Source organism: Microcaecilia unicolor, chromosome 7 (genome assembly GCF_901765095.1).
Source record: "Microcaecilia unicolor chromosome 7, aMicUni1.1, whole genome shotgun sequence".
NCBI classification, from domain to species: Eukaryota; Metazoa; Chordata; class Amphibia; order Gymnophiona; family Siphonopidae; genus Microcaecilia; species Microcaecilia unicolor.
In genome coordinates this window covers 120586890-120603255 of record NC_044037.1, presented here as the reverse complement: position 1 = coordinate 120603255, position 16366 = coordinate 120586890, and the positions used below count along the sequence as shown (strand labels likewise).

At 43.3% G+C, this 16366-nt stretch overlaps 1 protein-coding gene across 1 annotated transcript in view; it reads left to right on the top strand.

The window, feature by feature from the left end:
* The window catches only part of LOC115474784 (breakpoint cluster region protein-like), a 262364-nt gene extending 254706 nt beyond the window's left edge, over nucleotides 1-7658 (top strand). Inside the window, 4 exon segments of the mRNA XM_030210439.1 lie at nucleotides 2514-2648; nucleotides 3563-3668; nucleotides 4007-4148; nucleotides 4686-7658. Of these exon segments, the coding sequence (XP_030066299.1) occupies nucleotides 2514-2648; nucleotides 3563-3668; nucleotides 4007-4148; nucleotides 4686-4775 (473 nt within the window). The 3' untranslated portion in view covers nucleotides 4776-7658.
* Nucleotides 7659-16366: the final 8708 nt, after the last annotated feature.

Sequence of the window (16366 nt, the reverse complement as noted above, 5' to 3'; positions counted from 1 at the left end):
TTTTGCTTTCACTACAGCTGACCTATGTGACAGCCTTTCCTCTGCCACCTCCCAAAAGAGATACATGCAAATGTTATGAGATGCTGTGACAACTTGGTGAAACATAAACATGTATGGGGGTTGATATTCAACACGATTTATAACTGCTGCTGAAAAGGTGACTTAACTGACCATTTTCAGCAGCATTTAACCGGTTAGCATAGCTGAAGATAATCAGTTAGCACTGAATTGCAAAATCCAGCTATTATGGGAGCATTCCAGGGGGGGAGTCAGCACTTGGCCAGGTTAACTGCATAAATGGAATCGCCTAAAAGTCAGTCCTATCTATGGTATAACCCATAGTTGGTTAGGTGCTGAATATTGGACTTAACCAGCTATGTGTTAGCCATCTCCACAAAACCAGTTATTCAATGCCGAAGCCTAGACAGGGCCCGGCATTGAATATCCAGGAATAATGCTGGCAGAGGTCAACAAAATGCTGAGCTTCATCGGCTGAATATTGACCCCTAAGTTACTAAAATGGATGGCAAGAACATGTATGTTCCAATGCATACATGTGTATGTTCTGAAATACCAGAAAGGAATCCACAAAGTGGAGGAACATGGAACACTACAGACACAACACCGGTAAAAAGAGTAGTGTGACCAACACGACACTTCCAAACAACACCAGTAGGACAGTGTATGTTCAAACAGTAAAACTTTATTCTATAAAAGACTCAACACTGCACCGTGTTTCAGCAAGATGCCTGCTTTAGGAGTCTGAAAACATACAAAATAACATCATAACCAAAAATTACATAAAATGTAAGCAATCGATGTACAATTATGAAAAAAATAAAACCACAAACAAATTATAAAAAGAACCAGGAATAATATATAACTAAAATGAAACAGACATGCAGTTATCTGGAACCCCTTTATAATGAGGTCCTGAAAATATATAAAAATCACAGATAGATAATACCAACATACATGTATATGTGCTGGCACATAAACATTTATGTTGCTGGGTTGACCTCCTTAATATTTTAGATATTGATGTTTGTATAATGGAAGCTCCTGTTGCACATAACCAGCACATACACACCTATTCCTGGACGTATTTCAGAACAGGCTCTACCCTGGCAGATCCTGTTCTAAAATAATAGGGGATGACTTGATTCTGATTTGTACATCCTTTCTAGAATCTGCCTCCACATGTATAACTATCTGTTTTACTAATGAATCCTGGCACTACTATGGAAGCTGAATATTGCCAGTATCTTGGATTACTTTTGGCACCACTTCTGCAATGCTCCTTCCCCTCCTTTTTTTGTATCTGAAAAAAATGTGGTCATATGTTGAGTTGTCTACATTATTACATATCCATTACACAGCATGGAAGTTTAAAACAAAATGACTTACACAGGGACTTGTGCAGTTCAACCATAGGTTAACTGCATCCATCCTTTTGAATATTGACCAACTAAGGGCTGATATCCCCCCCCCCCCCCCCCCCCCCCCAAAAAAAAGGTTGTTCTCCTAAATTTAGGCACCTAAGTTAGGCCAGACTTAGGATCCTAAGTTTTATCTGAAAATTCAAATAAATTTAGGATCCCCTAAAAGTTATCCTTTGTGCCACTACTTCTGTTCCTAAATGTAAGAAACCCAATTTTGATGTCAAGCTTCTAACTTATTTCGCTGCATTAAACCCGCTCCTGCTGCCACTCACTTAATTTGGGGTCCTAAATTTAGAAGCCTGGCCAGACTATAAGCATAGATATAGGTATCTGGCATTAGTAAGATTAAAAGAGGCTCATTTATGAACTTAGGAGCCTGCCTAAAGCCTTTAAATATCAGCTTGAAAATAAATGAAAAAGAAATACATTTAGAGAAGTAGCCACAAGGTGGAACTGTTGCACCACAAAGGACCAGAAATGTTTTGTTCAGACTAGCTAATCTGTTCAAGAAAAACCAAATGTAGAAGCATTTCCTGCCCTACCCTATGTGATATTATTTATGAGGGGAAAAATATGCTATGAGTTTTCCACACCCAAATTCATACAATAGTGGTGTTCATTAGAGTGTTTCAGTTAATTATATCCCCACATTTAATATATAACACTTCTGTGTTGCATATCCAAAAGAAATAAGAGAACATTGGATTCTCCTGTCACAATAAAATGTTTATGGATATCTCACAGCAGGGAGACAGTTGGTATTTTTAAAAACTGAAATTTTTCTCCTTCTTCCTTATCCTTTGCATTTCAGGAGTTCATGAGACTACAAATCTCATCAAGAATATGTATTTATTCAGATTTATTAAGTGTATATCCAATACATGTGGCAAGGTCCATGGGTCTCTTCACCCAAGAGTTTACAAACTTCAATTAAAGCACAGTAGAAGTTTAATGACTTTGTAAACACCTCACAGGGCACAGTGAATAAGAAAAGGAGGCCTGGAGAATTTGGTCACTGCCAGTTCCCACATACTCTCAGGGTCTCTTAACTTCTGCTCCACTTCTTCCCAGATGTGAAAGAAGCATCTGCACACATGAAAGTCCTGGACATCCATGCTGTGGCAGGCATCCTGAAGCTTTTTCTGAGGGAGCTGCCAGAGCCACTCCTCACTTTCCACCTCTTCAAGGACTTCACCAGAGCAATTGGTAAGCAGGGGCAGCCCTCTCACTAGCAAGACAGACACACAGCTAGGAAGATTGTTGCCTGCAGGAGTGGTAGTCAAATCTGCAGGAGTGGCAGTCAAATACAAGTATCTTATGAGTATTCTGCAGTGTTTTAGAAGTATACATGATGAAAGACAGAAAGAGGGGAGGAAAGAAATCCTGAGATGGTCTCAAAGAGATAAAGGGCCACATAGCCATTAGCTGTTGCAAGAGACCTTACTGCTTTATGACAAAAGACTAGAGGACACACTATGAAGTTATTAAGCAGCACAATTAAAAGAAAACATTTTTTCACTTAGGGCTTATTTACTAAGTTGCAGGAGTGTTATAAATGCAAGCTAAATGCTAGCAACGGCAACGCTATATGGGCGTCTCTAGCGTTTAGCATGAGCTAAAAATGCTACCGCGGCTTAGTAAAAGGTCTTATCAGTGTATTATTACACTCCGGAATCCATTGCTAGAGGAGGTGGTAAAAGCCATTAGCATAACTGGATTTAGAAATAATTTGGACAAGTTCCTGGGGAAAAGTCCATTAACCGTTATTAAGAAAGTAGACTTGGGAACATCTATCTACTTTTTGGGATCTTGCCAGACACTTATGACTTGGATTGGCCACTGCTGGAAACAGGATACTGGGTTTCACAAACCTTTGTCTGACCCAGTATGGCAGATCTTATATTTTTATATTCTAAACAATACTTCCTGAACTTTGTAGTCAATTGTCAATCTACTGGAATCAAATGTTTAAAATGAGATATTCAACCGGTTAATTGAGTTGGGAACCACAGAGCAGAGAAACTAATAACAGGGGAATAACTAATAATTTCAGGGGATCGTTTTTTCTCACTTTCTTGGTGGACAAAAGAGTAATTTTTATCCATGTTATTTTCATAAAGGTATTATAGACACTGTAGAGAAGAAAGAACAATTAATGAACCTGGTTCACTGTCTCCCCAAAGCCAATTTTGACACCCTCATTTTCCTTCTGGATCACTTGAAATGGTAACCAAACTATATTTCCCTTATACATTCTTTAATCTCTCTCAAATTTCTAGCGGTGGCAAAAACAGGCAAGTCAAGGGTTATACTTGATCCTGCAACGTTGGATTAAAATGTGCAGCTCTTACCTCTGAATGGATATTCAAATGCTTCTTTAGAGGTTTCAAAAATCATTCCACAATGCCATCCCTATTAGCTCTGCATGGATTCTTAATATGCTACACTGTCATATCTTAAAAACTTTAGACCAGAAAATATGAATGGGGAAAATTTCCTCATTGAGAAGGACTTACATTTTTTTCTTGCTCTCTCTCTCTCTCTCTCTCTCTCTCTCTCTACAGTGTTGCTTCCAATGAGTCTGTGAATAAGATGTCCCTGTATAATTTGGCCACAGTGTTTGGCCCCACACTGCTGCGCCAACTCCCTGGGGACTCATCTCTGCAGGAATCCCCTCTTGATTTTTCCAAGGAAGTAGTTGTGCAGGTACAGAACCTAAGGGTCTTAGGGAAGAGATGAAAAAGCAGACCGAGAACGAAAAGCAGAGTGCAAGATATTGGAATAACAAACTTGAAGACACTGAATGAAGATGAGAGAGAGGTTGGGATGGTGAGGCAAAGGCATAGGATATGGATAAGGATGGAGAAAAGGAGGAAAGAAATGTTTGGGTGGGAAAGAAAGAACAGATGTAATGAAAAGGAGATGGAAAAGTTGGGAAGTAGAGAAGGGAGAGACAGAAATGTTGTTAGAATGGATGGAAAGAAAGGGAGGAGTTGAGATGGGGGGGGGGGGGGGAGAAGTTGAGAGACAGAAAGTATGAATGGGAGAAAGAAGGAAGAAAAGATTTTTGCCTGGGAAGACTGGAGTGAGAGAGGTTGTAGAACTGGGATAGACAGAATGCTGAAAAAAATATGGGGAGAATGAGAAAGAGAGAGACGGGATGTGGGCAAGGAAGAGAGATGTTATGATGAGATCACATGCAGTTATATTCATATCTAATACACTGTGCTTTCATCTCCTCAGGTTCAAGTCCTCTTATACCTGTTGCAGTGCAATCTGTCCATTGAAGAGGAACAGCAAAAACCCACTACTTCTGATTCCCTGGAGACGTAACAATGACACTCGCCAACCCAGAGTGTCCTTTCATCATAGGACCTATTCTCTTGAACCTTGGGAAGATCTTTACACCTCAAGAAGAGCATTCTTTAATACCTGAAGGAATCCCTTTCTCTTCTCAAGGATGCACCTGAAGTCTCACTGTGCAAGATCCCTTCACCTCACATCAAGGAGGATCCCTTTTCTGACATTCTAAGATAAAGGTCCCATATCTGGTTCAATATGCAATATAACTCAGCCAACCAGCACACCAAAAATATAGTTACCAATGGTAACCAGAAGCCTGAAGCCAGCAATGACAAAATGCAGCCAACAGCATTCACAGCAGGGAAGCTGAAGGAGTATAGGTGCATGTGCTGTTATCTTCTCTTATAGCATCAGCTTCTGAAAGTCAGCAGAGGCACTGAAAGCAGAGGAGATGGTCAAATGACCACCACAGCACTTATGAGTTTATGTGCAGCCCTCCTTCCATATCCCCATAGTGCATATTGTTAGCTGCATTTTTCTGGAAAGGGTGAACTAGGAAAGGATGAGTGAGAATGGTTAAGGGCATAGACATTGGAAGAGTCATCTAACCAACATTTTGCTCCACATAGCATCAGCAACTGAGCTGAGAAGCTTAGAGACAGTGGAAGAGGAAGGTTTCTTTGGCCCTCCTTCCTATCAAAAGGAGGGCCCTGGGGAATGGTCAGAGAGGCTGGTAGGGGGTATTTTGGGGGGGAATGAATAATGCTGGAAATGAAGAAATGAAGAAGGATATTTGAGAATGAGATGAACAGTGAGGGAAGGAGATGAAGAAAGGGGACCAAGAGAAGGAAACAGACACAGAGTAAGGACTAGATAGGGAGGTATTGAAACAGTAAGTTAGAGGACAATGGTTCACTGAAAGTGGGGAAATGGAGGCAGGTGAAAAAGAAGCACAAAATACTACTACTACTCCGTATCATTTCTAAAGCGCTACTAGACATACACAGTTCCTGCCATACTGCAGCCCTGTCTAGTCCTCATTTTCCTCCATGCCTTGCCTTGTCTTTAGTGTTTAGTTCCTGCTTTCTCCATCTTCCTTGGTGCCTTGCCCAGTCCTGTCTGGATCCAGTTCTTGCCTGTCTGGACCCAGTTCTAGGCTAATTCCTTGTCTTGCCTTGTCCTGTCTGGGTTCCAGTTCTAGCCCCACTGTCTTGCCCTGTCTGGATTCCAGTCTAGCCCCGATGCCTTATTTTCCTTGCCCTGTCTGGATCTAGTCCCTGTCTTGTCTAGCCTTGCCTTGGCCCTTGTGTCTTGCCTTTTCTTGTCTAGCTTTGCCTCATCTTGCCTTGTAAAGTTCTGCCTTGCTCAGTCTTGCCTTGTCATGCCCTGTCTTGTCCTGACTCCTGCCTTGTGCCAGCCCAGGGGACTTTTCTTCCGCAGCTCCATATGCAGTCCAAGGGCTCACTGTTCCTGTGATCATGACAGATTGTGAAAGCCATGAGCTTGATGAGTTGTCTGGTGTTGGTCACGGTGTTCCTGTCTTGACTTTGATCTTGTCTACAGTCCAGTCCTGCTTCAGCATCTTGTCTTCAGTTTTGGTTCTACTCCTGTTCAGTTCTGCCCAGGACCTAGCCATTTGCTTGGACTTGCTCTTTCTAGCAGAGAAGTGTTCTTTTCATCGGGAGAACAGAATGCCACAGATCTCCTGTTGGGACGCTTCTTTGGACAGTTTGCTTGCATTCAGCCATGGTTGATTGGGTGGCTAAGGTCTCTGTGAACTGATGTCATTAACCTTGTGCTTCTTGTACCATGCCTGAAGAACTGGACCATAGGCACATGGTCTAGGACACATTGATTCCAGATGGGCCTACGGTTTCAAGGACTCTTCATGGAAGTTGGTTAGTCCTCCTGCTCCTGTGTTCCTGAGTAGGTTCTTCAGTTTCCTGTGATGCGCTGCCCCAGATCGAGGAGAGGAGGCCTTTGAGGAGGGGGTACTGTCACAGCTCTGCCTTGACTCTCAGTGTACAGCCTGTTTTAAAATAAATGTCCATTTCTCCTGTATGCACCAGGTACATGCAGCATAAACCTCCATTTTAGAAAAATAAGTACATATAATATCAATAGGTTCAAAACCAGCACATATCCCAAATGCTCAGAGTGACTGGTTTCACTTGCCAGATTGGCATTTCAGGGGAACAAAATCTACTGGTGAATTAAGGGGGCAGCCTCCCCCCCCCCCCCCCCCCCACCAATCCCTCCAGTGGAATGCTGATCAATAGCAGTTGTTTTCTCTTAGGGCATAGACATTTAGTCCTCTTCAGAAATGGGGAATAAAGTCTATGAACTTGCCCCTTCCTTGTCTCACTCTAAATATGTCCAGATCGTGCTTCATGCCATTTGCATGTACTGGGTTTCATATGTGCATATCCCAGCTTTGTAAAATGGGTAATTAGACATTTATATACAAGATAAACGTTTAAGTGCCAGTTTATGCTCCTATCAAATGTGAATAGGACTTGTAAAATGAGGGCCATAAGGACATAAATGGGAAAATAAACCAGGAAAAGGATTTAAAAAAACGGACCAGAGGAAAGATTGCAAACTTCAGAGGCACTTTTGAAATATCCAGCTAGTTTCCAGTACCTACAAGACAATTTTCAAAAGAAATGTCCCACCAAAGTTCCCTTTGAAAATGCAGACCATCAAGAATTTTATTTTATTTCCCGCCTTTAACGAGGTGGATTACAAATACACACTCATAAACAATACACACAAACAGAATTAATCTAAAAACAGTATTAATATGCCCCCAAAACTCTATCTATCAAGGGATGTAAATGCAACACAGCTTAATAAAAGGACCCCTCAATGAATAGTTAAGCTTTGAAATTCTTTGCAGGAGGATGTGGTAACAGTGGTTAATGTATCTGGGTTTAAAAAAGGTTTAGACAAGTTCCTGGAGGAAAACTCCACAGTCTGCTATTGAGACAGACAACATGGGGAAGCCACTGCTTGCCCTGGGATTGGTAGCATGGAATGTTGCTACTATTTGAGTTTCTGCCAGGTACTTATGACCTGGACTGACCACTGTTGGAAACAGGATACTGGGCTAGATGGAACATCGATCTGGCCTAGTATGGCTATTCTTATGCTATGTTCTTATAGATTTAAAAAAAAAAAAAATCTCCCGGTTATTTTGCTTGTTGGGGTTCGAGTCTGGTTTTCACATTTAAAATCACAACAGTCAGGAGAGACCTATTTTGGGATGTTGATATTTTCTCTTGTTTTTCCTTGCCTTCTTTTTGGAGTGAGTTTGCTCATGTTTATTATGGTTCTATTTCTTCCTGATGTAATTATCTCATTTTTGTGTTTCACTGACAGTTGCAATAAAATATATATATTTAAAAAACACTTTAATAGACAGCATTGGTGTAAGTGGAGGTAGAATATATAATATAGAATAACAGAGTTAGATAGAAAATAAGGATGTCAAGGAAAAATTGCACGTGAAATCAGAAAAGGTGCGTGAAAGTGACCTCAGCTAAAGTAAGAATGAAAAATCAAGTCCTGCTATTGCACAGCATGTGCAGCCGGTGTAAGTCCTTGTGTGTGTGACTTGCCAGTTAGTTACTTCTTCCAGTAAGTTTTCACTTGCTTCCTGAAGTATAGTCAGTTTTGCATTAAGTGGAGCCTTTATGGGAGCATGTTCCAGAATATTGGTGCGACTCTGAAGATGGCTCAATGCGTCACATTGCACACTTTCCTTTGGAGAGGGAGTGGTTACTGGTTAGAGATATTCTTTGGGAGGTCCTTAGCAACTTTGGAAGTGTGTAGATTGAGATCCTCTTCTTCAAGTACTCTTGACCATTTCCTTTAAGGGACTTGAAGATCAGGCATAGAGTTTTAAATTTAGCTCTGGATTGTGTTAGTAGCCAGTGACATTTTTGCAGAAACAGTGTAATATGATCATTTCACTTTTAATCTTTCTTTCATGCTGTGGCATTCTGAATCAACTGGAGCTGGTTGTACCAATGTAGAGTGCATTACAGTAATTCAATCTTGATGTTATCATTATGTGAACCATTGTGACAACAATTATCTTCTTGATGTACGGAAAGATAGCAGTTATCACAGATAACAAAGGCAACTCCTGAAGGTTGCTTGGATTTGAGAAACCAGCATAAGTGTTGAGTCTACCTGTACCCCAAGATTCCTGACCTATGATTTAAGAGAGTCTGTAAATCCAAAAATAGATTTTGATGTTGGGTATGTGATCGCTTGTGTTAGAAACCTACAGGAGCTCAGTTTTATTTGGGTCCAGACAAAGTTTGTTTTTTGTAGCCCATTCTTGAATTGTTGTTAAACAGGTAGTTAATTTCTCAGGGCTATAGGCATGTCTGGCTATGAGAACTGAGTGATCATCACCTGAATCCAGCTTGGCTAGTTGCTTTAGGTAGATATTGAACTCAATAGGCAACAGTATCAGTTTGTGTGGTATCCCATAGGTCAGTGCCCATAGTGGTAATGAGGTGCTGCAAACTATGTGGACTGTTATCTGATAGATAAGATCTGAACCAGGAAAGCACTATGCCATTAATACCTATTTCAGCCAGTTGTACTAGAATGATATTGTGTTCCACATTGTCAAAAGTAGCTGAGAAATCCAACAGTCCTATCACAGAGGCAAATTCCCTGTCTTGGTTTCTGTAAAGATCATCTAGTAGTAACGAGGACCTGTTCCATAATCAGGCTTATTTTCGAAAGAGAAGGGTGCCCATCTTTCGACAAAAATCGGGAGATGGGTGTCCTTCTCCCAGAGTCGCCCAAATCGGCATAATTGAAAGCCGATTTTGGGCTTCCTCAACTGCTTTCCATCGCGGCAATGACCAAAGTTCACAGAGGCGTGTCAGAAGCATAGCGAAGGTGGGACTGGGGCATGCCTAACACATGGGTGTCCTCATCCGATAATGGAAAAAAGAAGGGCGTCCCTGACGAGCACTTGGGTGACTTTACTTGGTCCATTTTTTGTTACAACCAAGCCTCAAAAAGGTGCTCGAACTGACCAGATGACCACCGGAGGGAATCGGGGATGACCTCCCCTTACTCCCCCAGTGGTCACTAACCCCCTCCCACCCTAAAAAAAATATTTTTTGCCAGCCTCTATGCCAGCCTCAAATGTCATACGCAGCTCCCTGACAGCAGTATGCAGGTCCCTGGAGCAGTTTTAGTGGGCGCAGTGCACTTCAGACAGTTGGACCCAGGCCCATCCCCCCCCCCCCCCCCCCCGGCCTGTTACACTTGTGGTGGTAAATGTGAGCCCTTCAAAACTCACCAGAAACCCACTGTACCCACATGTAGGTGCACCTCTTCACCCCTTAGGGCTATGGTAGTGGTGTGGGGAATGGGTTTTGTGGGGATTTGGGGGGCTCAGCACCCAAGGTAAGGGAGCTATGCACCTGGGAGCAATTTATGAAGTCCACTGCAGTGCCCCCTAGGGTGCCCGGTTGGTGTCTTGGCATGTCAGGGGGACCAGTGCACTATGAATGCTGGCTCCTCCCATGACCAAATGGCTTGCATTTGGTCGTTTCTGAGATGGGCGTCCTCGGTTTCCATTATTACCGAAAATCGGGGACGACCATCTCTAAGGTCGACCTAAATTTCGCGATTTGAGCGTCCCCAACCGTATTATCGAAACAAAAGATGGACGCCCATCTTGTTTCAATAATACGGGTTTCCCCGCCTCTTTGCCGGGACGTCCTGCGAGGACGTCCTCAGGAAAACTTGGACGCCCCTTTCAATTATGCCCCTCAATGAAGTCTAAATCCAAATTGAAACAGATCTAACCCCCTTCTCTTTTTAAACACAAAATGTTTATTCTACAATATTTCAAAGAAATAGGATGTAAGATACTGCCTGATAAAAGCTCGCACTTACATATGTATACAGCATACACCTGTATAACCCAATTTTGGAAGGCCAGTTTTTACATGAGTATATCTGAAGTTCATGCATGTTGGAAGGGTGCTTTTTGTGGGCAGTAGTTAGGGCGGGACCACAACATACATGTATATTCCTTATTTTGTATAGATAATACAAATGTATGTCCCAGCAGGTAAGTGTCAGTTATAATAAGGCTGATCCCTCTCTGTAGTACCATAAAATTGCCAGTAAGGGTCATCAATGACATTTTGATGCCAGCACAAGAAAGGGTGTAATTGGAGGGGGAATGCTCCCATCTGGGGACACTAGACCACGAGGATTCACCTCCATGTAGGTGCCAAGGGGGTAGGTATTGGGTCCAGACAGGGTAGAGGAAGGGGTGGGTTCTGGTGAATGGGGAGGGGCTTGGAGGAAGAGTTTGGGGAGCTCAGATCCAGAGAAGAATGGGTCCTCTTGGGGGGGATGGAAGGGATAAGAAGGGGGCTCTAATTGGAGGAGGAAGGGTGTCCTATTCAAGGGGGTGTAATCAGAAAGGTTGACCCCTTTGCAGGGTGGGGGTGTGATAGAGAGGGGGAAGATGATCAAGTGCAGTAAGAAGGCATCTTTATTGCCCCTTAATGGCTATCCCCCCATATGATTTCCATGCTGGGATACACATATAGCTTCACAAAATGGCAATCGTATATGTGTATGAGCTGCCACTTACACCTATAGATTGCAATTTTACCCTTACATGGGTAGCTATGCGTACATAAATGTTTATATACCCATATTTTCCACTTTTTTTTCTAAAATGGCTCATCCCACCACACATGTATCCCTGCTACCACCTATACGTGTATTCCCACTTGTATTTTAGAACAGACTCTACATCAGCTGATTCTGTTTTAAAATACAACTAGAACTGTCTTAGAAGTGTAAATTCTGGTTTCTACACTCTTACTAAAATGTTCCTCTATAATCAAGAGACTGTGTAAAAATCTTTGTTATCACACAGGCATTCAAAGTAAAGATCTACTGAGGCAATGCACACCAAAAAATGGGCTGCCTTGAGAAAGGAAGACAACTCACCTAATCACTAGAGCAGTGATGGCGAACCTTTCAGAGACCGAGTGCCCAAACAGCAACCCAAAATCTAATTATCGCAAAGTGCCATTCCCCCTCCCCTTCCCCTGTCCCCCCTCCACCTCCCTCCGAGTTCCAAGCCCCCTCTCTCCCTCCGGAGTTCCAGGGTCCCCACTCCCCTCCCCCCCTCCCAAGTTCCAGGGTCTCCCTCCCCCTGAGTTCCAGGGTCCCCCTCCCCTCCTAATTCCACAGGATCCCCCCTCCCTCCGAGTTCCACAGGGTCCCCCCTCCCTCTGAGTTCCACAGGGTCCCCTCTCCCTCCCTCCTAGTTCCAGAGTCGTCGTCCCTCCCTCCCTCCCTTCGAGTGCCAGGCCCCCTCCCTTTGAATTTTAAAAGTCATCTCTTGACTTACCTCGTCGGGGACGGGTTATGGCAGCCGGCAGCAGCGCTAAAATGCGTGCAGGCTTGGCCCTTCTCTCTCTCTCTGAGCTCTGGTCCCACCCTCATTTCCTGTTTCCGCAAGGGCGGGACCAGAGCTCAGAAAGAGAGAGAAGGGTCAAGCCTGCACACATTTTTAGCACTGCTGCCGGCCGCCGTAACCCTTCCCGACGAGGTAAGTCAAGAGATGACTTTTAAAATTCGGAGGGAGGGAGGGGGCCTGGAACTCGAAGGGAGGGAGGGAGGGACGACGACTCTGGAACTCGGAGGGAGGGAGAGGGGAGGGGGGACCCTGGAACTGGGAGGCGACTCTGGCTGAGGTGACGGCGCGCGTGCCCTCTCTGGCACGCGTGCCATAGGTTCGCCATCACTGCCTTAGAGCCTCGGCAGCATTGTTCTTATTTGAAAGAACTGACCATGTTGCTTTTATGTTTTTATGTGTTGGCATTATCCACTGAAATTGAAAGAACAAAGGATATTATCCAAAGGTATCCGGGCAAGTAGCCACCGGACAATTCCCACTCACCAATTGCTCTTGTGACAATCCCCATGTAGGTTAATTTTCTTCTGGCAATTTCCCACACAAGAGTGACAATTCCCACCTGCACAATTTCCCCCAGTTAATTCCCACCCTCAGCAATCTTTCTGTGACTGGTTTTCAGTTTCTGTTTTTTAGTTTCCCTCCTGCAAGTCTTTAGTTATTATGTGAAAGAGGATTACCTCTAGGTGACATCTCTGTCTTACATCTTGCTCTTGCCTGAAGCTGTCTGCAGGTTGTTCATATTTAGCTTACAGCTGATAGATGGATGAACACACATATTAAAAAGATAGTGTGGGTGTTCTACTGTTTGCAGTTCACATTCGTTTGAGGTTGAGATCAAGATGTCAAATTGAGTGAAATGTCTTTTTTTTTAAGTAATAGATCATACAGATATTTTCCCAGAAGGAGTTGTTTTAACATGTTTGTTAATCAGTGTCTGTAGGTTTAAAATGAGGCCAGTGCTTTAGTATTTAGGGAGGAACCAAATCTGACTTTTATTTATGTTTTAACCAATCCTGTGGCAAAGGACTTTTCTCTAGGAAGTTTTTCTTCCCTGCAGAACTACCATGGGAAATCAGTGGGCTGGTGTAAGCAGCAGCTGACTAATCTGGGTTTACTTATAGGGAAAGCACAACAGCAGCATTGTTATGTCTAGGGCTGCTGCTTCTTTATCTGTGCAGCCCAGGGCTGGTGTGACATATGTGAAGGGGACCTCGCTAAAGAAGTTCCTGTCCCCTTGAGCTTACAAAGAACTGAGCATTAAGCTTACAGGATTTCTTGGGTTTTCCTTGCCTGGTGGGTGTAAAACCCAAAACAGACAATGCTCCTTACTTTTGGGGCTCAAGTACAGCTAGTAGGCAGCTAAGGACAAACACTGGCATGGATTCCTTTGAATCAGATCAGTAAAAACCCACAGAAAGTTGCAGGACTGACTTAACCCCTCCCTCCAGCCCCAGCAGTAACTGAGTTCACTTTCACTGGCTGTTTTTGAACTCTGGGCATTTCTGATGCAAAAGGGGGAAAGTTCAGCTGGTTGCTGAAAGGGAATCAAAGAGGACACTGAAAGGAGTTGGGCTTCGGTAACTCAGAGGACTCTTTGCTCCTGAGCCACAGGGGTTCTAAAAATCAAAAGTAGAGCCACCACAGAGCTCTAACCAAAGAAAAAGGTAATTGCCTGCTGCAACAAAAAGGATCCTTTGAAACCAGAACTGAGCCCATCATAGGTGCATAAGTATTGCCATACTGGGATAGACCGAAGGTCCATCAAGCCCAGCATCCTGTTTCCAACAGTGGCCAATCCAGGATTGTTCACCCCTTCAAAGAAATGTAATAGATTGGTGAGGCAAAATTTCCCTTCACAAAATCCATGTTGGCTTTGTCTCATTAATCCATGCTTTTGAATATGGTCTGTAATTTTGTTCTTTATAATAGTCTCTACCATTTTGCCCAGCACCTCGACCTAAAGCAATCAAACAGAGACTTCCATAGGAACTCTCATCAAAAACAGAAGGCATCCAAAACTGGGAGGAGAAAGGAACTGCATTTGGATCCATTCAGTCCAGTAAGGGACTGATGTCTGTTGCAGAACTCTGCAAAGGTTGTTTCAGCATTGTTTACACAATGACTACAAGGTTGAGAAACTCTCACCTTAAGTAAAGTATTACTTAATATTAGAGTTCTCAAGGAACTGCCAAGGGGGAAAAAAAATAACATCACCATATTACATTGGGCCCCATCTAAACTGTGTGCATTCTCTACAGAATGCTTTACTCATTTTTCTGCATGTCTTTGAGCCCATTTTGGGCTATCAGCTCTTGCAGCTGGTCTAGTATTGCAAGGCTCTTTATACTTCTGTATTGAAACTGATCTTAATACTTTATGTTAATGTTATTTATATTCTTGTAGATACTTGTCTAACCTATTTTGTACAGTGTACATTCCAGAAAAGATGTTTTGTTATTGAATATGGTCTGCTTTTTAGTAACTTCTGGAGTGCAAATGGGTTAATTCATAGAGCTCAGAAACTGTTTCTTTCGATACTAGACATTCACATTTTAGCCGGCTTAGGAGGACCCAGAACCCTGGTCTCAGGAATAAGAGAGCTCATTCTCACAAAACCAAACTCTACAAACCTGAAGGTGTAACCAGGTCCTGCCTCCTGCAGGGCTTAAGCAGTTACAGGACAAAAAAGTAGCCCTGGAGGGGTTACACATTTTAAATTATGCAGCACTACAGGGTTCCCAGTGGTTTAGAGTGCATATCTCCAATTCTAGGCTCCACAGAAGATAAAGCAGTCACAATACTGCTGTTATGTTTTCAGTTTAAAGAGGCCCAAACAGCACAAGGTAGGGGGAGGGATTCTCAGTATGGTGCAACTGAGGTAATCAGAGAGAACATAAGAGACAATTCATGGGGTGACTGGTGGGAATATGTGGATCGGGGGAGGAGATAGTGAGGGCATGTGTGGATTAAGGGGAGGGGATCATCAGGATTGTGGAAATTTTGTGCAACAGTGAGGTAGACTATGAGAAGGTAAGTGTGTATTTGTTAGGACTACAGGTGTGGGATAATATACAGGGGCACTGCAAGACTCAGCAGTGTCCCAGGCAGGGTAATGGTGGAACAAAGTAAGGTTGAGGCCATGTGTGTAGGGCAAGAGTCCCACTCAATCATTGGTGGTCCCTTTCAGGCTGCACAGAAGCACCCATGTAAGAGCAGAGCTCTGCATTGTAGTGGCAGTGTGGTTCCCTGGGCTTAAGTGGGAGCAGCATGTTATCCACTGGGCTTTGTGCCCTGGGCATCTATCCATCTTTTCTGATGGCTCTAGGGAGGACGGATATGTGTCTGTGGATGAGAAAACAGATTTTCATGAGGAAGGGTGTGAGAATGGACGCATTCTTCCTTCATCTCCTTATCTGGGATCCCCTTTTTCCTTTCACTTCTGAGCCCCTTTCTTTTTTTCCCTCCTCAATACCATTCCTTCTACTTTTGTTCTGAATTCCCCCCAGTATCACTTATTCCTCTGCCCTTTCCCCAACAAAATCTCTTCTATCTCCCCTGATTTCTCTTCCATTTCCTAGATGCCTTCCCAAATCACCATCCCCCTCAGAAGTGAATTTAAGCCCCCCTCTATAATCCCCATTGCTTCTCCTTCCACTCTATCTTCAGTCTTCTTTCCAATTTCCCCCCTGCTTCTCCTCCCCACAACACAGATGGCAGGAGAAAAGCAGAACCTTTTCAGGTTTTTCATTTGTTGCAAACCCATATTTGCATTTTAGTCATTTTTCCATCCCCAAGGGGCTTTTCATCCTGAGCAACTGCCCCTCTTGCACATCTCTAGTTACAATTCTACCCCCCCCCCCCCCCCCCCCCAAAAAGCAAACTAATTTATCTGGATGCAATGTAATTAAGGGCTCCTATTACTAAGCTGTGGTAAACGGTGGCCTTATTAGGCCCTTATGCAGGTCTTTCCTGCGAGCGTGCTAAGGCTATTTTTCATGCAACTTGAAAATGGCCAATTTTCTGAATTAATGGCCATGTGCTAATGCTGCTATTAGTGCATAACCATTAACAAAAATTAGCACATAAGCACTTACCAACACCTATTTCATAGTCTGTAAGGGCTTAAGCACAAAGA